Genomic DNA, 26,013 nt, shown 5'->3' on the forward strand with positions numbered 1-26,013 from the left:
ACCTACCCACATTTGAGATGAAACCTGACCTAGCTCCCACACTACTCGCTGAAATTCAAGTATGGCGTGCAAAGATAGAAACAAATAAATACAAAAAGCAAAGAGGGCGTACACGAGTATTTCAAGGGTCTGGATCATTTATAGAATATCAATGGTCTGAACAGTCAAGACGAAGCTTCCAGTCATCGGATTGGACAAAAATTATTGACAAGTAGTCTTTAAACCACCAATAATATTGCTATATGTTGGTATAGATATGTGAGTCATAATTATTGCTAAAATTATTGAACGGTGCTTTACAGTTAGAATGGGTAGATTCCAGTATGTGTTCAGATACAGTTATTGTCCATTGGTACTTCAATGTAACAACAATGTCAGACAACAAATGAACCAAGTTTCAGTATTCATTATTTGAATCTTTAATATCTGTTATAATGTATCTTTGTATATATGTACCTATCATATTCTGTTTTTAAACATCTGATTTCTATGTACAATATAACATTTCTTATCAAATATTAATAAATAATCATTTTCATCCTAATCATGTATTATATGTTCTATATTCCACCGTAACTTTAGCCCTGGTTACTTATTCCGTTTTTGTCACCAATAGCTAGTTTATTAAAAGTACAATGTTAACTATTATCGTCGTTTGTGTTGAAATAAACTGCATCCACAAGAAAAAAAACACTAGGCATACCTACCGTTCATCTTCACGTCTCATTCATTGGCTTAACATCCATTTAATACTTGAATAACCTCCATTTCCATACTTCTTACGAAACTCCCTTTGGTATACAGCCAATTAGATATATGTCTCTATCAATCAAATTCATTCTTTTCGCCAATGACCATGATTGTTTGCTAATAAGGGGTATATATGGCAAACATCAAAAAATATATTTAGGAACTTCAAACATCGAAGTGAAATGTGCACCAAACCTGTTGCAGGCCAAAGATAATAATTTTAATACGACCCAATGTCCTCATTACAGACACACATTATGTCGTCATCTTCATGGCTACTGTGACCATTATTATTCTGTTTGGCGCATGAGGTATTGAGGCATTTGAACCAAAATATCAGAAACATTTTAAAAAACAATGTACTAAAACAAAACATACTTTATTTTCACATTATATCACATGTTAAACTCTTTCTTGTTATATAAATATACACATTATCACATAACTTCGTTTCATGGTAAACACCTTACATGTATACTGGGGGTTGGGTGTCATTGAGTCAAGTCGAATGGTTTCGATTCCTCCCACAGCTAAAGACCCCTATGCGCAAGCCAATCATTGAAATGTTAGACCCGAAATGACCTAGTTTGTGTCAAGTAGACGTTACCCCCCCCCCCTCTCTCTCTCTCGTTACATATACACATACACATGGGAACCTTTTTGTAGGGAAGATGACTTTATTCCGTTCTGTAATTGACAAGGTTAAAATATATATTCAGCGCCAGCTTTTCGAAACTATTATACAGATTTTTACATGGAATCGATTGGTTGTCATTTATCATGTAAAGCTGATATCTAAGACTTTTTGTGGACATACTTACACACTTGTCAGCTGGGCATAATTTAAAAAGAGCCAAACCAATATTATCCGTAATCTTCGATATTAGAATTGGAATTTAATAGTGTTCCATTTCAACCAATATTGATGTTGTTATCGTACCGTGAAAATATCAGTTCCCGACGGCCGACAAAAAGACTTGATGAACAATTAATTATAAAGCAAAACATATCACACCAGAATTATATAAAAATGGCTGATCCATAAAAGACTAAAAGTTAATAAACAGTGATAACAGTCATATTACATTCGTCGATTTTAAGGTTCCAGAGACTAGAGATTAGCATCTTTAAAATAACGCATCAGCCAAGGTTAGCCTAATTAGTATTTTTTCTTTTTTAAATTGCTTCGTGGGATTTACATTAATTTTGGTCATTAACAATGAAGCAATTATCAGCAGCTGTTGATTGGTAACAGAATAATCAGCAGCTGTTGATTGGTAACAGAATACACTTGGATTTGTGGTTGAAAATCTATTGGAGAATGTGAGATATGCTGTGTAATAAGACGGACCCAAGGCATCCAACGGTTTACGAGTTTAACTATCGCTGATAGCTGAGTCACACCCAATATAGCTGCCCCCATGTGCTTGACCATCGATATCTTTTTTTCGTATTATGATCTATTTCGTTATCTTTGAAGTATACTTCCAAAAGAAACCGCAGAGGTCAACACTAGCTAGGGGACCTCACATCTTTCTTTCAAAACAAAACATTTGCTTCTTCGCGAACTTTTGTGGTCGATGTGCTGTATCCATTATTTGTGGCAAAAAGTTTTTTAAGTTCTGAACGGAAAACTTTTCCGGATAAAATGTAGATGAAAAAGTTACAGGCATAATTGAGGTCAGAAACCAATGCGAACAAATCCTTATATGGCGTTATTTTCATGTAAATCACCATCGACATTGGTGATTTTGATACAATGGCAACGTGAACGATGACTGAAATGATGATTGAAGGCATTAGAGTTATGACGTAGAAAAATGAAATGGCGATCAACATGAGCGTGGCTTTGTGTCGTTTGGAGGCTGAGCGAGATGTCCTCGAAAACTTCCGGTCCTCCTTGGCTCTTAATTTCTTAACTCTGTAGATTCGGTGGAGAACTAGTCCATTACAAATCATTATGACACCGATGGGCAATCCACAAATGAGACTGAATTGATACAGGTAAATATGTAGAGAAGTATAAATATTCAGATAATCATCAGTAGCCCCACAGTTACCCATAATATTTCCTATCATAAAAAAACGAAATATTTGTGTGTATGACAGCAACATCAACAAGACTATAATAATGATCACGGCACCGGTTTGTGTGCAAAAGTACGCTTTTCGCAAAGGATAATACACGGCCACAAAACGTTCTGTTGCCATCGCAACCACAAGCCACGAAGACATCAGATAGCAAAGATGGCGATAAAAATTGTACACAGAACATCCCACGTCACTAAAATTGTCGTACAATCCTGGGTCATCTGCATATAGTCTCATGTCATGTATAAGTTTAATCTCCCTGTTTATAAGAGTCAAGGAATCGAACACAGCCAAAGCACACAGGTAATGACTGTATGATTTATGACGCCAGGCTTTAGTCTTCATGACAATAAATGATAAGCAATTTCCAGCTAGTCCAATAACCACAACAACTGGCGTCAGTATCTGTTTTATCCACCAGCCCCACTTTTCTATCGTCAGTGTTGTTTCTGTGGGCACACCTGAAAATAGTCAAAGAAAAACACATTTTTATTTTGATAATTACAGTAATCGTCACAATGAAAACCATATTCATAAACGCGAGGAAAAAGGAAATGTTGGTGTAATATGCCATATGCAACCATTACAACAGGAATGCATAATTCCGTATCTACTAGTACTGGAAATTTAACAGCCAGTGACGTCAAACATACAGTTTTTCTACTTAATTTGGATATATTTTGTACGCAGTTTCAATATTATGCCTTGAAGATAGAGTCTTTGCAGACAGACCATCAAGTAAATAACATTTTTTTTTAAAATAAAAGAGCGCGTTTAGTTTTCTCATACATTGTTCCACATGTGGGGATCATAAAGTTGGTACCCACATCACCCAGCTCAGGTGAGTTACTGCGGGGAGACATCATGTAGTTCCTAGAAACTATACATGTACATGTAGCTTATAACTTAATTCCTCAAGTGACGTGCGCCCATCACTAGTGTCATTCTAGCGTTCCTCTAATCTCAGCTGTAGAAAGTTTTCTACCTTTATCCCTTAGGGGTTAAAACGTTATCGAGATCAAAAGTAACATACAAAAAGTTATCTAATTTTCATAAAACGTTGTTATTCTTTCGTCTAATATCATTATTCAATATTAAAAGTCCTTCAATATTTATACAAAAAACTGATATTTGTTGGGTCAGTTCTTTTGAAATAAGCCAAGAAATTATCGAACCAGATAAGCGGTAGTCATGTTTAAATTTCTTTCGGGTAACACTAGTTTTGTCTGGAGACTCTACCTTGTAATTTTATCCACAATTGAGTGAAAATAAATCTGTAATTATCTCCCTTTTGGGCTTAACACTTAATTTGAGGTCAAAAGATAGGAAAATAGTTATACTAGTGTTACATTACGTCATAACTATTTACTCCAACACTACATTTGACCTCTCCCAATGTTTTGAGAGGGATTTGAAGCAAATATTTGATAGATTAGTTTTTTGAATATGTGCTTAGTCAAAATATATCATCAAATCACCCAGTTTGCACGCGGGAAGGTATCTTTAAACTTCGTTATCAGTAATCACGGACTGTCCCTATGCTCTGTATATAGAAACAATCATTTTTTTGTCCGCTTTTGAAGCCTACATACAAAATGTCATTTACTACAGGAGTTTAAGTTTATTTGACGAGAAACCCGAGGTGAATTGATAAAACAAGCTAAGTTTAAAATCATTAAGTGACAATAACGACGTGCTACATAAGTTTAATCATCTTTAGATGACAGTTATAAAGCACTTGTTATTTATTGCTCAATTTGATGTCCAAAAAAACAGCTTCGGATTGAAATTGGCAGTATAGATCAGAAGTCAAGAGGAAGCTAATGAACAAAAAAAGTGTATGCAAAAACATAATAAAAACTAAATTAATTAATCAACACGACAAAGATGTGAGATTTCACTAACCCTGTTTTGCAAATAATAAACATCGCTTGATTTACTTAACTGGCTTTTATTTTGCCTATACAAATTTAAACATGCATCATTATATAATGCAAGAGCTAAATCTGCCTATTGTAAGTCTTTTTTTAGGCCTGAAATTTTGTCTAAATTATTTAGACATTAATTAACTTACCAAGACCATAATCAACTCTCGGAGTCATTGGAAGGCTGCGATATTTGGCGGATTCAAATACGTTTTGACCGTTTTGTGGTGGATGCGGTTATCGTAAAAATTGATAATCCAGACTTTGTTTATTATCGTAACAACAGTATTAATGACAATCGAGGCTATATAATCATATCGCCGATTCCCTGGCCCAGAGTGAAGTAATCTGACTGAAATTTTCAAAATATTTTCTTTTCATTATCTATTTTTTAAACTTTCACAGCGAGGGTCTGTAATAATATTGCTAGAATTTTTGCTCGAGAAATAACATATTCGCATAATATGTGATATGTACTTAAAATACTTAAATCAACTTAGTCTGTAATTGACAGTTGACACATAAAAAGAGCTATTTATCGAAAACATATGTCAATAATTTACCACCAGAATTACACGTGAGTGGAATTATTCTAATTGCATCATTTGGTTTAAAGTAACCAATCATAGCGTTAATTGCACAGGTTCAGGGCCATGAACACGCTTATTTCTGCGTGATAAACCTGGGTGCTATATAAGATATCTATTTGAACCTTTCAAGCAGACTTCTATTAGGTTCCAGAGAGCTTACATCTGAGTTCTTAGACAGCCGCGAGGCTGGCTAGGGTAGAGAAATGGTTTTAGCTAGTATTGTAATTTGTGCCATGCTTGTATACCTGTATTCAGCTATATATATATAAAATGTAGAAGCAAACTGTTGCATTGTTATTCTTGGTAAGACAAACGTCTTAAGAAAACCATTAAGAAGTAAATACACAACGTGAAGCAGAAGTAAAGACAGCTAGAGACAAATTCTAGACGATCACAAGGCTACGGAAATATGTAGTAAGAAAAGATGCATGGGTCGTACGTAAGATGTGGCGACCGGTTTCCTCGTCCGCTCTCCACGTCAGACAAAGGACTTATGGTGCTTACATATTTGATTTGGTGCCGTAACGCAGTTTCGAACTTTAGGGTAAGCAGCAAATTTGGAAGAAGAATACATATTCGATTTGGTGCACGTGACTACGAGATCGAGTAACCTGGAAGAAGATTAGAAGAAAAGAGAGTATGCATCACACGTTGGATGTTGGAGTTCTCCCGGCATATTTCCCACATCTAACCAGCGACTGCATAGCACTGCATAGTCTTACATATTCCATTTGGTTGCGTGACAGTTTCGACCTTTGGGGTAAGAAGTCACTTTAGAAGAAGAATACATATTTGAAGACGTTAAGCAGCAAATTTGGAAGAAGAATACATATTCGATTTGGTGCACGTGACTACGAGATCGAGTAACCTGGAAGAAGATTAGAAGAAAAGAGAGTATGCATCACACGTTGGATGTTGGAGTTCTCCCGGCATATTTCCCACATCTAACCAGCGACTGCATAGCACTGCATAGTCTTACATATTCCATTTGGTTGCCGTGACAGTTTCGACCTTTGGGGTAAGAAGTCACTTTAGAAGAAGAATACATATTTGAAGACGTTAAGAAGAAAACCTGTACAATCCAGCAACAGAAAAAGTCTGGTGGAAAAAATCTGGTGGAGATATTCGAAAAATTGGGTAAATACATTTTGTTTGGAAAATTAAATGTGTTAAATTTGTTTAAAGACCAAATAATATTAATTTAAAGTTAAAATCTGATAAGAAACTAAATATTTAAAATTTAACTGTATAGAGAATAAATTACAGTCATTCATAAGTTTTGATTAATAGGTATATTAAACAATATAATATCACTGGTTAGGTGTGTATATTGCCAGGTTAACATGACCAGTAGTAAATTTGAGTAAAATTAAAGTTAAAGTGAGGGTCTTTATGGAGTAGGTTTTAAAAAATAATAATGATAAGGAAACGGAATAGGGAATAAAGTAAGGAACTAATGTTGTCTCCGGGTCGCAGTAGAAAGACGGCAGATCTAAGGATGAAGTTTGTGAGTGATTAACTCTCGTTTCCAAGATGGCCGTGCTTTCTACTGTGATTCGTTAATTTGTGTTTTTTGTTGTTTCGTATACTATATAATTTTAAGGCCCTTAGTCCAGGCCTTAGAGTTGTTGTAATTTAACTTTTGATTAAAAAGTTAGGTTATGTTGAAAATCCATATGGTTCATCTAGGGATGTTGGTTGTAGTTTTCCTGGGAAAAAACTAAAATTAAAGGCTCGTTAAATTGTGAGATTATCGCAAAGTCATTAATACGAGTTTTATAGGAGGTTAAAGTTAAGAATACGACACTTTTTTAGAAAAGTGTAGGTATACGGTAGATTTTGTCCGTATATAATTTTATGTAATTAAATTTTTGCTTTAGAAACGTAATATTAACGTTTAATATATACTGCTAATTGCTTTAAGCTGTCGACATGTACGCAATGATTAGGAATGTGTTATTTGACATGAGGTCGAATTATAATAAACAATAGTATTCATACTGTGTTAAATTTGACGTGTGTAAAAGTCACGGATTGCATTAATATAATATATAGGATATAGTTAACTGTATGTGTTATTAAAAGTTAGGTATGTTCTAATTGTTTTGTTTATAGAATATGGACTGGTGTTCCGAGGGAGTGAAGTGCACGTCACTTGCTTTGAACATGATTCTAAATAATGTTTATATAATACTAATAATGGAATAGGTAACACGTGGCCTGTTTCATGTATTGGTTTTTTACTAACATACAAAATGGTGGATTATAATGATTAGGTCAAAAAGGTCACATTACTGACGGTGAAATATAAAATAACAATGTAGGAATTCTAAAACAGAAACGGAAATTATAAAACATAAACGCAATTATAAAATTGTCCATTACTGATCGAGTTAGGTCAGGAGGTCAAAATTAGTTTGAAATTTATAATTAAAGGGACACATCAAAGTTTATTAATACTTAAATAAAGTTAATTTTAATTAAGAGTAAGATTTACAAATAATTTTTCGAAATAATAATGTTAGATTAATATCAAAATAAAGTTTTAATAATTTAGGAATAGTTAGTTCTTGGTCTGAAGGCAATGACATGTTTGATTGACGGATAAAATTGTACAACCCAATCATACTTAGAAGAAAAATAGAAAGTTTCAATTTGATACTATGGTAGCTGGAACAGACCAATACAAATCCAAGAAGAAGAAATGGTTTATCAGTTTACCAAATTGAGATTTCCTGAGACAGAATTTAAAGTGAAACCTGAACTTTATAAATATTACGTGATGTGTTATAATGTTTTGAAATTAGGACACTTGGAGATTTAAAAAAGACAATTTGTGTTTTCTGTGTTTAGGCTTAGTGAATTTTCATAGGATTTTACAGTGATGAACTTTTTGGAGAACTTTTGCATGCAAATTTTAACTTTTGATTTTTGATTTTTGATTATGTGTGTTTGTGTTTTCACAGTTTTGTTATATAGTATAGTATCATTGATATTTGCCTGTTGCATGAATAATTATAGGGTTTAGCACATAGAAGTTTTAAGAGCCTCCTACCTGTTCTTTTAGCATAAATCTTGCAAGTGGGGGAGGTGATATATGTTGATTTTCTAGATTTCTGCTACATTTATGAATAGTTATATAATTCTACATATGTTGGTATGGTTATTGTAAAGGATTCAAGGGATCTTTTACCCAATACCGAGCAAAAAGTCTTAAAGGAAGGGACGAATGTAATAATATTGCTAGAATTTTTGCTCGAGAAATAACATATTCGCATAATATGTACTTAAAATACTTAAATCAACTTAGTCTGTAATTGACAGTTGACACATAAAAAGAGCTATTTATCGAAAACATATGTCAATAATTTACCACCAGAATTACACGTGAGTGGAATTATTCTAATTGCATCATTTGGTTTAAAGTAACCAATCATAGCGTTAATTGCACAGGTTCAGGGCCATGAACACGCTTATTTCTGCGTGATAAACCTGGGTGCTATATAAGATATCTATTTGAACCTTTCAAGCAGACTTCTATTAGGTTCCAGAGAGCTTACATCTGAGTTCTTAGACAGCCGCGAGGCTGGCTAGGGTAGAGAAATGGCTTTAGCTAGTATTGTTATCTGTTATGCTTGTATACCTGTATTCAGCTATATATATATATAAAATATGTAGAAGCAAACTGTCGCATTGTTATTCCTGGTAAGACAGACGTCTTAAGAAACTATAAGAAGTAAATACACAACGTGAAGCAGAAGTAAAGACAGCTAGAGACAAATTCTAGACGATCACAAGGCTACAGAAATATGTAGTAAGAAAAGATGCATGGGTCTACGTAGGCTGTGGCGACCGGTTTCCTCGTCCGCTCTCCACGTCAGACAAAGGACCTATGGTGCTACATATCGCCAGCTCTATATCTAATCTTACCTAACCTCGCTTTAAATTGCCTTTTTTTAAAAAGAAAACATATTGTTTTGAGAGCCACACATTATGAACATCTGGCAAAGCTGAATATGGCTTCACTGAGGTATTAAAACGTTGGGCTAATCCTTGTGAATTATCAATAAGATGTGTTTTAAATGATTATCAAAACAAATCCCGTAGTTAAGTACAAATTTGCGACTTTCTCATATCTAGTAATGGTTTAATGTGGGATGAGCTAAATATTGTTGTGAAGATGACAGGAACCATCTTCAAAATCCTCGCCGCTAATTAAAATTGTAACGTCTGTGTATATAGTTTATCTTCAACAAGGATCACATGGTAATATTGTGAAGCAGTCCAATAAAAACTAAAAGCCACATACTGTCTATGACTTGAATGACACGCGAGAGATCAATTTGTCTTTAAAATTCAAGACAGGTTTGTTCTATCTATCTATCTATCTATACTAATATTTGTGACTGTCGTTTGTCTGTCTGTCTGTTCGGGGTTGGCGGCTACACTAGGTCTGTTCCGAGTCTGAAATTTGGGGTATAGGGGTAGCTCAGACCGGCTAGTAACATAGGCCAGGTGGCGTTAGTCTACCACTTCCGGTTTCGGAGTTATGACCCCCGAGCGAAGCCGGTCTGTTCGGGGTTGGCGGCTACACTAGGTCTGCCCCGAGTCTGAAATTTGGGGTATAGGGGTAGCTCGGACCGGGGAGTAACATAGGCCAAGAGGCGTTAGTCTACCACTTCCGGTTTCGGATTCATGACCCCCGAACGATGTCTGTCTGTTCGGGGTTAGCGGCTACATCTGCCCCGAGTCTGAAATTTGGGGTATAGGGGTAGCTCGGATCGGGTAGTAACATAGGCCAGGTGGCGTTAGTCTACCACTTCCGGTTTCGGAGTTATGACCCCCGAGCGAAGCCGGTCTGTTCGGAGTTGGCAGCTTCACTAGGTCTGCCCCGAGTCTGAAATTTGGGGTATAGGGGTAGCTCGGACCGGGGAGTAACATAGGCCAGGTGGCGTTAGTCTACCACTTCCGGTTTCGGAGTTATGACCCCCGAGCGAAGCCGGGTATCCTGCTAGTATATATTTAAAATACAGATGTGGCGTCACGCTTTGATGTTGGCGTACCATTATTTCAAATAATCGTACGGGTAACTTGCCAATCGTACATTATTTATACTTGTGAAATATTGGACTCGAGTGACTATTTCACTGTAAAAGCATTTAAGTCGTTTAATGGTCTCGAGCTTAAGACATTGCGTATATATTGTAAAAACATTCAGGCCTACGGCCCTCTTGTTGTTACAATATATTACTTAATATTAAACAATACATATACTATATTTCATTTAAATTAAAAAAATATATCTTCGTAAATAATATGATCTACGTTTTAAGTCCCTGGGCGTGATTTGAACGATATTACATTAACAATGCGTTACAAACTATATTTTATAAAATTTGGATTATTTACACAGAATTATGAAGCGAAATTATATCGATCTATGCTACTTATGTAAATGGTACACGTTACAGTATTTCTCACTTCTCGCTTGCTTTTCTTGAGAGAATCTGTCAACAAAACAAGTGTACTTTTTTTCGAAGTTCAACTTTACGCCATCTGAATGTGTTCGTGAAATCTGATTGATGGGCCCGTTTTTAATCCAATTAAATCCAAGCCGTTTTTGTTTTCTTAATTAAATGTTAAATAACCCATCTGAGTACGTATGTGAGTATTATACAAATGTTGGTGTTCTTTTTGTAATTTTACATAATGGTATTGCAAGATCGACAAATGTGGCTTTACATTATTATAAATAGTGAATACGATAGCAATGTCAATTGCACAATCGAAGACTGACAAAGCACTATACCACAATGGTCTTTTGGTTGTTTTGTTTTTAGAGAGAGAGAGAGAGAGAGAGATATCTAATAATTTAATCCTTTAATGTTGTTCAGTAAGATGTTAGTATTAGAAATGAAATAAACAATTGAAAAACGTTGATGTGCGATCTAAATAACCTCCATTCGGTGAGATTGGAGAAACGATGGTAATTTGAAGTTAGTGTGGCAAAGAGAGAGGCCTATACAAAATAAGAGAATCAAATGAGGATTACGTTCTGATGCATCGCTCAAAATTAATGTAGATCATACGTTCACATCATCAAGTGTACGTTTAATAAAAGTGACATACCAGATAGTTTTCTTCACAAAAATGCTATTCCTTTTATGTGATATTGTTAAAAATGTTCAACACAATTAAAACTCTCGGCATAGGATGCGAATCTCTGAATCGCGCTGTCGTCAACGCTGGGAATCCCATGTAGATAGTAAAGTAATAATTGGGATCATGCATTCGATAGTTTATCTGATCATCTGTTAGCTAAATGCAAATCGTCATTGAATAATGCCATGGTACGAATGTCGAATATCCCAACAAACAGTTTATCTGATCATCTGTTAGCTAAATGCAAATCGTCATTGAATAATGCCATGGTACGAATGTCGAATATCCCAATAAACAGTTATCAAATATTATATTTTACCGACACGATCTCCGATACTGAATTACAGATGAAACGTAAAATGACATATACATCCGTTAAGCGATGGTTGGAATTAGACCATGATTTAAGATTTAGTTTTAAATGGTGTTTACTATGGTGGTCTATCATTATCATTCAGGATTTAACAAAATTTATTTTACTTTTGCGTGAAAAAAAGTTGAATGATAGCGATAGGCCGACAAATATTTTTATTTTGCTTTTTACTTTTACTTTTTAAAGAAGTTTTGTCAAATCCTGAATGATAACGATAGACCACCATAGTTTACCGTTATAATTTAGTATTTCATACAATATTCAAGGCTATGCTATTTTCTGTTAGGGCTACTACGGTTGTTACGTGATCATGTCCGCTGTGAACACGAATCAATGATAGATAGAAGGGAAATAGTTTTAACAAATTTCGATAACTTTATTTAATACGGCACTCGGGTGATTATAGACACAAAAACATCGCTATTACCCGGTAAAACCGTTGAGTTCATCTGATGATTTGTCGACAATATGCGCCTGTTCTACATTGATTCGCACTTGTCAGGAATTTATTAATAGTGCCTATTTTTATTACAGGTTTGCCCGGGGCAGTTGTGGTCAAATTGTTCATATCAAAAGACTTGTCTATCAAATGCTGAACAGCAAATCATCGGTGGTTGCCATATGGCTGGGGTTTTTTTTAAATGACGCTCACCCCAACCCCCTCTTCTAAAGTTTAAAACCACTAACAAAAATGAATCGTAAATAATGATTCTTGACTAGGTATTTTATTTTAAACATACGAGTATGGTTTACCAAAGTTAAGAAATGTACATTTCGTTCAGTTAATTTCGGGTCCCCGATTTTTTCGCGAAGGCGGCAACTAACCAGGAGGTTTTACGATCAAATAAAAGTAACTTTAAACATCCAGTATGCAAGAGCTAAATCTACCTTTTGCAGGTCTTTCTTAGCAAGTATTTCATTTACAGCCACGTCCCCACTACCTTAAAACACGTTGCTGGAACGAAGCTTCTGGTCACACGCTTGCTACGCTGTTACGACCTTTACGTTTATGAAGATACTGAACACCGTCCGTCAGCTTCAGCTTAGCGTCCAAAGAGGAAACATCAAGAAAACTAAAAATTTGTTCTTGATTGCTTGACTTTTGGTTGTTCTCTGCTTTCAAAGTGAATTAGGACGGGTGAGCATGGCGCAGTCTCTATACGTTCTCTTGGCCTTCATGCCAGGAGACCGAGTGAATAGGCTTTTCTTTTCCAAGAAAATCAATATCAGCGCAGTGGAATGAGGAATTTTCATCGTTGGATAATGTACCAAATGGGTACGACACGGTACCGGCTTTCGGGAATGTGATACAAGCTAATGGCCTACGTAGCAGAATTGGACTCAGAAACCTGTAAATAGCAACAAGTAAATAAATGATAATGATGTGTTTAGAAAACGTCCCGCCATCTTGGAAATATGCTAAATTGGTGAAAATACGATCATTTTACGCAGTTGTATATGGCAGAAATCGAATTTGCGCCCCCGCAAACATATATACTCTTCAAAAAAAGTAGGGGATATTCAGAAACAATACAAAACTGCGGAAATGCACTGCCAGGTAACCAGGTAACCAGTGTATGTTAATAAAGGAACAATTGCCTACACATGAACATAAACAGTTCTTATCTGACGACCCCATTTCACTCGCAAAGAGATACACTGTCAAAAATGAAAATGGACGTTTTTGATTTTTGTCTTAATAATGAGTAATTGCTCCACCAATCCTCAGACATTCAGCAATTCGTCATGGCATGCGCCTAATCAACCGTCCAATCACGATTTGTGGCTATCTGATACACTCCTCTTGCAGTGCTACGGTCAATTCTTGCAGTGTTGTCTGTTGACGTTGACGAACACGTCTCTCGATCAAATTAAACGTAATAAACTAAAGCAAAGATACGCTAAACAGTAAATCTTATGCAAGAACCGATAGGAAAGCAAACATGGATAGGATAAACCAGCAAGCGCCAGTTTTTATCAAACCTTCCTTGAAGTGTCAAATTTGACAATGAACCACTCCCACGTGTATGGCGCTATTGCGTATCGCAAATGCAGCTCAGTGGTTCTGTTGGGGCGATGAGTTCTTCATCTGTGAACATACTCTCAATGATGTCAAGTGTCCATGATTATTTATCATATCACAGCCAGTATAGGTAATTGCATTTCAATATCCCCTACTTTTTTGGAAGAGTATATATTGACACCAAACACCACTACTTAATCAAAATCTGCACATCATCTCATTTTAACGCCTAAAATGGCCGCCATCTTGGAAAAAAGGGCTAAGTGTGTGAACATGTGATCATTTTAAAAGGTTATAAATGTCAGAAATGGGTTTTGCGCCCCCCGTAAACATATATATTGACACCAAACACTACTACTTCTTAATCAAAATCTGCACATCTTCACATTTTCCCACCAAAAATATAAGTCGGAATATTATCGCAAAATGGCTGGCTTTCAAATAATGGCGTCCCATACTATGAAGACCTACTCAGAAAAAATGTCAACGTTAGTTTTTTTTGTCATCAAACATCAAAACCTACAAAATAAAGCTTGTTCCACGATTTCTACCGAAAAGCCGACGGATTTACATTAAGGATCGGACTATAAGCTGAAAATTTGCTGCATCTATAAAACATCTTGTAAACTGATGAAATGCGTGTACAACTTTTTGACTAATTGTAACACTGTGTCCGGAGCTTTGAAACAAATACCGTTATAATTAGAAATGAAATGAAATGAAATGGGGTTTAACGTCCTACTGTTCTGCTCCTATACTGGGCTAATGAAGACGGGCATACGCCATACAGTGTGCTATGAGGGAAATTTTGCCCGGGCAGCGGCACTATCGCCTACTCTTATATCGAATTCCAACTGCCAGGGGATCTTTTACGTGCATTCCAATATATACACGGGACCTCGGTTTTTCGTCTCATCCGAAGGACTAGACAGCTATCCTTGTCAGGCCCTCCGGTTATAATTAGAGGGAATACATTTCAGCAGTTGTGCTTTGTTTTATCTCTTATGCCAAGGATTATACTTGCTGTGATATTCGCAGACAAATTGTTGTGTTTGAAGGACCATTATTTTAAATCAATACACGGTACTAGATTACACAATTATTGGCTGTACATGGGGTGATCGAGCCGCAAATGTGCGATACCTTATTAAAAGTCCAGTTGTTTTAATGATATAACATCTTATACCAGACTGTCAAAGGATTATAATTGATCGTTTTTGCACCACATGACATTCAGCGCTTGTGTTTAAAACGGCCTGATCTCTTTCGACAATTTTTTTTTTCATTATTATTAAAATAATGATCGGCTCATTTTCACATCGAACATTGTGTATGAATCCACGAATCGTGTCATTTCGGCAATCACCAGATTTCGAATTGCAAATTACGTTCGAATCAAGTTATAAGTCACAAAATAGGAAACTCAGTCCGAATAAACACGACACCATATCTATATCTCACCATGAATTTCCAGATGTGTCTCACATTCTTCAAACAAGCAAATTTTAATGTGAGCATCCTCGACGTAATCGTTTTCTACAATGGCGGCAAATAAAATATTTTCTTCTTTAAACTGACCATTGTTTTTATTAGATAAAATACAAAATTAGTTGACATAATATTACCCAGAGAAATTTTTTTTATGGAAAATAGAAATATATATTTATTGTAGTTGACATTGGAATTACCCAGAGAAAAAATTTGTTATGGAAACTGTCTGAGGAACAAATAAAAATATATATTTATTACATGAAAAAAAAAGAAAACAAGGTTTATTATTGGCGCCATGATTAATCGCTATATTATTATCATTCAACACGCACTTTGAGTGGAAGTAACACTTTTGTGGTTGGTTTTACAACTTTACTATTTCACGCATATAACGTTGCTTTTTTTAAAAACAATATCCCGGTCATTGGGAATTATTGTGCGGAATATAAACAGATTAGCATTTGAAGGAAATGTAATTTTCAATAACAACCATTATAACAGCAAACCACACATTTCTGGATGAGGAATTCGATACAAATCAACATTAAAGTGTATGTTTTTTAAAGATACTTACTTTCTCCCATTATCATAAAAGTTCAAAAAGGCAGAGAATTACAGCTTTAAAGTTTTTGTTGTGAATCAATATCTAATATCTGCCAATCTGATTAAAACACAGATTCTATTTTTTTCGTTTTTTATAGTTCAAAATTTCGCTTTACTTGTCTTTATTACAATAGGATCTGGATGAGTTTTTATATAACATGCGTTCATATTGATTTCAGGAATTAGCCAATGAAATGGTCTGTTACGGCGAGTTCTAGGCGTTCTCTGCACGAAACTTTGGGTAAACCCCTAGAAACGTCCACGCTGATTGATTAATCAATGTCGGACGTCATAGGGGCAGAAGCCGCTCGTACGAAATATAAATCTGTATTTTAATCAGATTTAATATCTGGGTTATCCATTTTCTTCTTATGAACTTTAAACAAATAATCAAAGCTATAGAATCGTTGGCGGGTTCTCGAATGCAGATATATCAATAGTGTTATCTTGGTGATATGATTTCGTATGAACAGATTGGATGGGATTCAAAGCCCTAAACCTTAAAATAGACGAAATTGTCTCTAAAAGCACATGTCAATGTAAATATGAATGTATATAAAGTGATTTATATTCAATTTTTTAATCATGTATTGTAATTTTCCATCAATTATGTTCGATAAACAGCCCAAATTGAGCGACAATGGTTTACGCCTGTTTAACCATTCTACACGTTTTCATTATAATTCTCTCGTTTGTGAATCAGTCATTACTAATTATTTTCGCATTGTCTTGTATAATGTTTTTCTTTGTTTATTACAAATGATGCCCGAAACCATAAAGTACACTCTGTCTTAAATATTGGATATTATGATCCCATATTTTCATGGCAAGTTAACATCAATTCTCTTTGAAATGAGCCAATATTGAATTCCAATCCGTGTTTTTAATTTCGATTGTTGTCAAGAGTGTTCCGCTTCGAGCTCTAGCTGTCCGGTCACCTCTGTCTTGCGGTCGCGGTTTCGATCCCTAGTGTGAGCATGCGCTAAGCATAATAAAACAAGACATCTTGTCTGCTATATCACCATTGAAGGAAGCATACGTTAAACACTAATAGAAGACAGAAGTCTAATCAGCGCAGGGTTGGGTTAAATCGAAAGACATTTTATTATTGAGTTACATCTAGACTTATGCCTGTGAATCCTGCTTAATATAAAAGCATATTTTAGAATAACATTCTGTTCCCGAGTTTTGTATTTGAAGTCATACTGAAGTGATATTGACGTCATTAAAGTATGTCTCAAAGCTAAAGTGAACGCCCGTTTTTAAACAAAGCGTTAAGCAAAGCATTTTCGGTCGTTTTAAGGCTTTATATTAAACGCATGCCTTTAAAAGAATGCAATTATCGCTTTAATAATAATAGTGACAGATATGCAAAGTGCAGTATATTATGCTCTATCTTTCTAGAACACTCCTCCTTAGATACCTAACAAACGTTTGCTGAGCTTTTGATAGCTTTTGTCCCATAAAGTCTGGCATTGAGTCAACTGGCGTGATTTCGATTCCCTGGTTGTACGTGACAAGGAATAGGGTCGCCTGTCCAACCTCGTTGGTTTTCTTCTGGTCCTCCGGTTTCCTCCCACTGCTAAAGACAATACGCGCAAGCGAATTAGGGAAATAAAATTGAACCATATGTTAGTCCCGAAATGACCTGGTTTGTGTCGAGTGGACGTTAAACCCTCTCTCTCTCTCTCTCTCTCTCTCTCTCTCCGAACTGCACGGAGCGGTAAGTAGTGAGGTGTTTCAAACTTTCTGTAGCACATCTTTAAACTTGGGCAGTTCCGATCAGTTAATTACATTCCTACAAAAGTATTTATCGAGTGGTCATTTCCAGTAAAAGTATGGCAAATTTGGTATACATGGAAAGTATAGACGCCCAATCTTACTAGGAAAATACTGGATTACCCGAAAAAAAACTTTGGAAAATAGATCGGTGTAAACGTATAACAGACTCTGCAATTAAACGGCAGAAAAACAAGTTGGCAGAAAATAATTCAAGAATTTACTTCGGCCTCAATATGTACAGTAAGTGCCACTGGGCTAAAAAAAAAAATGGGCATACGCTATGAGGGAATTTTTGCCCGGGCAGCGACACTATGGCCTACTCTTATATCGAATTCCAACTGCCAAGGGATCTTTTACGTGCAAGCCAATGTATACCCTCCTTCCTGCACCACTGACAAGAGGAAACCACGTCGGAAATTCCCGATGAACTTTCTCGGCCAATGCAGGGATCGAACACGCGACCACCAGGCTTGCGAGCCAGCGTCTTACCTACTTAGCCACTGTGACTCCAGTTTTGAAAGGGATTTGAAGCCAATGTTTGGTGGATTAATTAGTTTGAATATGTTTGTAGTCCAAATATATCATCAAATCACACAGTTTGTAGACGGGAAAGTATCTTTAAAGCTACAATTTCATATTTTTAAGTTATATTTTTAAAATTTATGAAAATAAAGCCTTAAAATAGATGGTATCCATAAACCGTCCTACCTTGTTAAAGAATAATCCTATTAATCCTATAATTCACTATTGCCAGCTGAGAAATTGGCAAAAATATCATTTTCAACTTCAAATTCCAACGTTTGAAGGTAGCTAATGCATGGAGGCAATAGGAAAACAAGGGCGGTAATTGTGTTATTTCCTGTGTCAATGATTTTTAAGGGTGGGAAATAATGCCCATGGTCGTATAATAGTGAGTTGATAACCTATTGAGCAAAAGACATAGAAATAAATATGTTTTGACTTTCTTAGAAAATATGAAATTCCCGCTTTAAGCTCTTTAAAACCCAATCATATAGAGTGGGCGAATTGGGTTATACTTTGACGGGTTGATATATAGAATGTCACTGTAAAGCGTATGCTGGTTGCAATTTTTTTTATGTAGTCTAGAAGGTGAAATGTTTTTAAAAAAAAAACCTCTACGCAATATCTAGTGGGACGCTTGTGGTTGGAAACTCCACGGACAAAAGAAAAATATGGTAGAATTATGCTTATAAACGTTTGTTTCACTTAATCTCAGGGGACCTCTAGCTACAGGAGACCCCCCCCCCCCACACACACACACACACACACACCACACACACCCTACTGTGTTTGGGGTTTGTACAGTCGTTAAAGCCCGCGACTTAATCTGGCACTGTAATATACTGGAACAATGGGATAAATTATCGTTAAGATATCATTACAAAATTAATGAAAATACAATCTATTGTTCGGACCGATCCTCTACCAACTTCACAACATTTTGTCTTCAGAATTATCAACTGAACATCGTCTGTATGAATAGACCAAGGTTAAGGGGGCAAATGCGCGAGCTTCAACTAGGGAGATGGGCGCCTCCCCTAGAAATGTTTATAGTAGGATTACAGCAGGATGAGTTCGGCAAGAAATCACTCGGACTGTACATAGAAGTTTATGATTGTGTGGGAATGTGGGATTTAATTACCGTAGAGGGTAAACATTACCAAAACATTAGGTTTTTTTAAAATTTCGGGTGGGGGGGGGGAGACAGGCCAGATTTATGAAAGGGCAAATGCCTCCTTGCCACCTACCCCTTGTCTCCCCCAATGTATAACATCTGTGACTCTATTCGTCTGTTGGTAACAACTTCCAGAATCCTCAAGTCGTTCTGGATGAATCGTGGTAAATACCCCAATCTACCCCCATCCCACATTATTTCAACCCACATCACAATAATTTATATCGGTATTTGATAATATAGCTTTCTTTATAAGTAAGCAATTTAATTATAAACGTGTCAGTATATTGGTTGTTGTTTCAAATCACATCCGCAATTCTTTAAAAGAGCTAACCACCAGCTTCCATTTTATTTAAATTCTATAACAAACAGAACACGAGCTTTGAAGAAATGAGCAAGGTAATAATTTTCTTCCTCGGGTTATATTAATAGTTCTTTTTTTTACAAATGAACCTCCGCGTATTTGTAACATTGATTTAATTAAAGATGCCTTCCCGCGTACAAACTGGGTGATTTGAGGATATATTTGGACTAAAAAAATATTCAAACTAATCTATCAAAAGTTTGCTTTAACCCCCCCCCCCCCCAAAAAAAAAAACCCCATTGTATTCGCGAGGAAATACACCAAGATATTAAAAACATCTATTTTTAGAAGTCATGTTTGTCAAGTAACGTGATTGAAGGAGGGTCCATTTTCTGAATCTATTTGTCGTTACTTATTTTCCATTTGTCATACAATATTGAAGCCTAAGACATTCTTCTTTTTCCACCATTTAAATGCAGAGTCGTTTGTACGTGCAAGGGGGGTCGGGGGTTGCGTGGCCGAATGGTTAGCGCGTGTGCGTTGCATCATTAGGTCTGTCTGTATGTGACAATGAGTAGGGTTTCCTGTCCAACCTCGTGGGTTTTCTCCGAGTCCTCACGTTTCCCCCCCCCCACTGCTAGAGACGCCTACGGACAAGCAAATTATTGAAATAAAATTGAACATTATTATGTTAGTCCCCAAATAACCTAGTTTGTACATTTACCCCCCCCCCCCAATTGTTCCCAAAAACACCTAACCATTCGATCAAGAAATAACAAGCGCTAAGTCAAGCCGATGGGATGGTAGTTAGTGATGCCCTGACATTTTTGCCCAGTGATTGCCTCATGGGTGCTTTTCGGGTAATCCAGTATTTGCTAGTCTCTGCTTTCCATTTATACCAAATTTGCCACACTTTTATTAGACATAACTACCATATAACTACTTTCCTGAAAATGTATCTTAACATGTTCGTGATATTTTATAAAAGGCTAAGAGATAAAACGATTCGAATGTTAATATCTTTGACTTTAATCTTAAACACAAGCCTGCAAAACATGATAATACTTTTACGATGTCTAAGAAAAGTTCCGCGAGATTAAAAAGGATGTGATCAAAAACTCATTAGCAAGTTGAATATTAACAACTTTCTTGTCGATGTTTGTACTAAAAGGAGCTCGTCTTTCATTTCTTCCAAACGTAGAATAGCGTTATCAGCCAACAATACTCGTCCTCTAGCAACGCTTTGGTGTTATAGTAAAGATAATGCCAGCACAGTTTTATGATGTATCTTGCAAGTCACATAATAAGTTACTCTATTTCAAAACTTTCATTGCCACAGGGATCACACTCTATTACTTGTAATTTTGGTCAGCAGGGGCAATCGGGATCACAGAAAGGAGGCTGGGAACTTTTAACGGTAAGACAGCAAAAATATGTTTAAGATTGGAAATGAATAGATAGATTTTCCATCTGAATCGAAATAAATGCCCGTTCAATCGCTCTTTTTGACTTATTTCTTAAAAATATATTGAATTGTCAGTTAAATTAAACCGCCAAATAGTATCTTTGTGCATTGAACTGAACATCACAACTTTTTTAAAATATCAATTTAAAAAATCCCTTACGACGCTTCGCTGAATTGTTTTGTTGTGAAGGATTATCCGAAAATCGGCTTGTTTTAGCACAATAATGCTGTGTGTGTGTGTGTGTGTTGAAAACATTCCCTATAAATACTGAATGCCTTTCATCATTCATATTAAAGAAAGATATTCAGTCGGTTATATTTTGCTAAAACTATGACATCTGGACTTTTTGATTATTCAAATGTAATTGTCCTTCACGGTTGGGGTAACTTTATCAACACTGTAATTGGCTTGCGTTCACGGCGAATAAACGAGCAGGGTACAATCGAAATCAGTGCCAAAATATGCAGGGTACATGTATTACGTGAAGGCCTTGATAAGATGTAGCTTGTGTAGATAACGACCTTATTACCTACACTGGGTTCGGCAGGCGAATAGACGAGAGGCTTGCGTGGATGAAGGCCTGTGATCTAAATTGTACCCCTTAGATCTGAACCTGAGTACCTGGGGTTGCGAGCGACTAAACGAGAGGCTTGTGTGGATAAAAGCCTATTCTACATTGTCCGCCTTAAACCTCCACTTACAAACCCTCTGGCCAATAGTTGGCTTAGGTAGCTATCCGATTTTGGCTATAGGATGTAAATTTAAGTTTTTACTTTAACAAAAGTTCATGAAATTAACCATTGGGATGATGTGTGAAAGCAGGAAGATTTGTATTCTAATCATTCATGGCGGCGAAACACCAGTTCAAGAAGGATCAAAAAATTGAAATGGGGTTTAACATCCTACTTTTCTGCACCAACCAAGATAATGAAGACGGACATAATCCATGCAGTGTGCTATGAGCGAAATTTTGTCCGTACACACTGGTGTTCCCGTTCATGGGAAGAAAAGGTATGAGCTTTCCCAATGGTAACTTATTTAATAGAACTGTATGAGGAAAATCCCTGCCTTTATCATACTAATATTAAAGCGATAATAAGTCTATGCAAGCCACATAAATCATCTTATGATCACACTAATTGTTAAATATGCATATATTCAAACAGTTTAAGCTCCAGTACTTCTTTAATCATGCCCTTTACTGTAAAGTGAGGAAACCTGATGCGCCCTTAATTTCTCGGTCCTTCATAATCGCCTTCTTGATGCTTTACATTTTGCCTCTTGACTTCTCGCTGGGGGAATTTGAGATTATAAAATGGACGCAACAGGCTTGCACAGTAAACAAACCGTATTTTGGTAGCCTACCAGTTTAAGATTTAGGGTTTTCTAACATTGTACTTGAGAAATGAAGAGGTTTGTAAGATTCCAAAAGTCTGCAGATGACCATGATATAGTATGTTGAAATCAGTCCATAAGTTGGCGGTGGTTGGTGTTCATAAATTAATAACAATATTATTTCTTTAAAGAATACAAAGGTGAATAAGATTGCTACAAAATTCAATACTACTTTACCAAAGCGGTGATCGAGAATTTTAAACCGTGTGGACGGAAATCCAGAAACATTTCCAAGAAATCTGGAGATCATCTTTTGGAAACATGTATGGTCGTCTGAAGAGGGATTAAATGTCGTGGTTTATGGATAAAGATGTTAGTGGATTTTCCTATTTCTTGGAGAGGCATGACACTTTGTAAGATGAAAGGAATTTTAGACTTTTCTGACCAGAAAGTTATTTTTATTCAGTTTATTAGTTTTATGACACTTGTAGATACCAGGTTTATGTTCATTTGTGACGAAGTTCAGCCAAGTTAATGACTTACTTGACTAACGTTTAATGAGGACAGTCCAGACGTCTATAGATTTGTGGTGTGACGTGTAAGTAAAATATATTATATAGCCAGGAACTCATCAGGTACATACAAAACTGACAAAATAACTTCAGTTGGCTAATTTAATACTTTGGCCAGTCACTGTTTCGTCTGTAAAGAAAAAAGATATACTATATTGTCAAAGATGTTTCATTCTGAAAATGGAATTATTCATTTTGTGTAAAATGGTGTAAAATTCAAAACTGAAAACCCAAACTGACCAAGATTATTTTGTTAGAAAAACTACATGGAGGCCCGTTTGATGAAGGTATTTCCAAGTACTTAATATGTTGCCCTTGAAGATTTGTTCGGAATTGTTATTGTTTGAACATTTAGTCTGTTTCTAATGGGGAAAATCACATGTTCGACCCTCTATATCATATAATCCGCATCTGCGAATCGAGTAGGCTATGACATTCCATAATGTAGACTGGTAGGAGACACCCCAACCTGGGGAAAAATCCGAAATAAATGACTGTTGCTTTTTTGTAAGGAGGTATGTACATATTATCCCAAGAAAAATATCCACCGTAATGGACGATTTAGTTTTGGTATCCGACCTCAAAATGAATGAACCTTGTAAATCCGCCTTAATTAAGTTATCCTCGACTTACACACTCCAAATGTATTATCAAAGTGTTAGTAACCAAAAAAGCACTCAACACCATGATTTTTAATATATTCAATACATAATATTATGAGGGCAACTATTAAGATCCACCATACTCGTCTGATCTGGTTTAATAAACTGGCATTGAATTGTATGCTGGCGCGGATGGGTGATGGTTCAGGTCTTGTTTATGTAGATGTTCTTGGTTAAATGTTGATAAACATTGTTTAAGATTCCATTATGTACATGTAGGAGATCGTGTCCACAAATATTGAGGAAAGGGCTTCTGAATTTAGTGATGGTGGCTTTCTTGGTCTGATGTTGGTGGTTGGGTTTTTAATGGAGATACTGATGTGGGCTGATTTCCTATAAACTAAAGTTTGGAGCGATTTTTTTGTTTCTTCAGACAATGACACATAGAAAGGGAAGACTATTGTCTGTTTCTGTTCCCGTGGTGAACTTAATTTCATTATGCTGTGTGTTGGGGTGATCTAATACGGAATGGGGGTCGTGACCAAGACGACAACATCACAGGAGATGAGCTTAAATTGATGTTATTACAGAAGTCTTTGGAGTCAAGTGAGAATAATAAGATATTGGACTGTCTTGTAGTAGACAGTCTCGGGAGCATCCATGTAATCGGGCTTTAAGTGGGTTTTGTTGGTGGCAGACGTATTTCGGGTGTTTGGTTTGATGAGCAAAATGGGGTCTTTCGTTACCCGTGTGTATTTTGATGGTTTTGAAGACCACGAAGCGCCCAAAATGTCACAATCATCTTATAGCGACAGTAAATAAGATTGTATAAAGAGCTGACAGTTCTCGTTATAATATTTAAATTCACTCTGAGACAAGGAAACGGCGATATAATTATAGGCTAGCCGCGATTATCATTAATACCGTTGTTACGATAATAAACAAACTCTCGATTATCCATTTTTACGGTACTCGCATCCAGCACAAAACGTATTTGCACAGGCATCCGTTGGCATCGATTGGCATTCGTTGGCATTAATAATTTAGATAACATTTCAGGCCCAAAGAAAGACTTGCAATAGGCAGATTAGCTCTTGCATAATGCATGATTTTTCGCTACACCCGGCCAAAGAAATCCATACGCTCTGACGTCATTTACTTCTTGAGCCTTCCACCTTAAAATCGTACTATTCACCCAAACCTGGAAGAATATATTGATTCAAATACTTTTCTTCAGTTATAGACAATAAATTCAACAAAAAATGTCTTGGAAAAGATGAAAAAAGAACTGCTATAAAAAGAGGAGGTGGAAGCAATTACTAGCCGTAGTCTATAAAAATCGAGGTGAAAACGGCACCTCGCCTGTATTTAATCGAAAACCGCCCATCTATTATGTTTGTTAAATTTAAATAAAGAAAATTAATGTAAGTCTTCCGGCGCATTAAAGCTTTACGGTCGTCTCTCTTTTCATAGTTGTCAACCGGAAGTGGTAATCTGTAATACTGATCGATTCCTGTAATTGAATCTCAAAGTAGATTATATTGTATGACAAAAAGTTAACCAGCCGTGATTTTCCATAGTCTTTGCGACATTAATACCTCGCTTCTTCTTACTGATCTGAGCATAAGTTGGTGGTGCGTTAAATGTCATTAAATATTAACTTTGAGAATAAATTACTTACTAATATTACGGACAAAAAGTCCTAATCTTAAGCTTTTCATTACGGTAAATGTATAAATTGAGAGTGGATTCGTTATTAAAATTTCGATTTCATTTTAGCTTGTTATTCTTAATTAGTTTAAACAATATTTTATTCAATAAACTGAATTGGATTGATCAACAGGCAAAGGCCTATATAAGTTCTCTCCAAACATATAAAAATAGTTAAATATTATGTTTACAATACAATGGTGGACATATGTAGAGGCAGTACGTTACAAACATTTATACATTTCTTGGAGTGTAATTTTAACTTTTAAATATTAAAGTGTTAAAATCTTTTATGTATGTTTGCACTATTTCAAATGTTAGAATTAGTATTATCTGAAAGAGTTGGTTTGCCATATAAGATCAGATCAATTGTAACATTTTGTTTAAGGTGGTGTAGATTATTTTTGAGAATTGTTCTTGGGGCAGAGTATGTTGGACATATGAAAAAATTAATGGTTATTATCTTCGACTGCAGAATTACACCCAGGGCACACTTTAGTTTCACGAATAAAACGGTAGAATATGTGATTATTTAAGT

At 35.9% G+C, this 26,013-nt stretch overlaps 1 protein-coding gene across 1 annotated transcript in view; it reads right to left on the minus strand.

Moving 5' to 3' along the window:
* Positions 1-1,196: 1,196 nt before the first annotated feature.
* Positions 1,197-26,013, minus strand: part of LOC126814632 (FMRFamide peptide receptor frpr-18-like) — a 48,076-nt gene continuing 23,259 nt past the window's right edge. The window contains exon 2 of the mRNA XM_050539917.2: positions 1,197-3,302. Within this exon, the coding sequence (XP_050395874.1) occupies positions 2,290-3,302 (1,013 nt within the window). The 3' untranslated portion in view covers positions 1,197-2,289. The remainder of the gene's footprint in view (positions 3,303-26,013) is intronic.

This window comes from Patella vulgata, chromosome 3 (assembly GCF_932274485.2).
Source record: "Patella vulgata chromosome 3, xgPatVulg1.2, whole genome shotgun sequence".
In the NCBI taxonomy this organism is placed as follows: Eukaryota; Metazoa; Mollusca; class Gastropoda; family Patellidae; genus Patella; species Patella vulgata.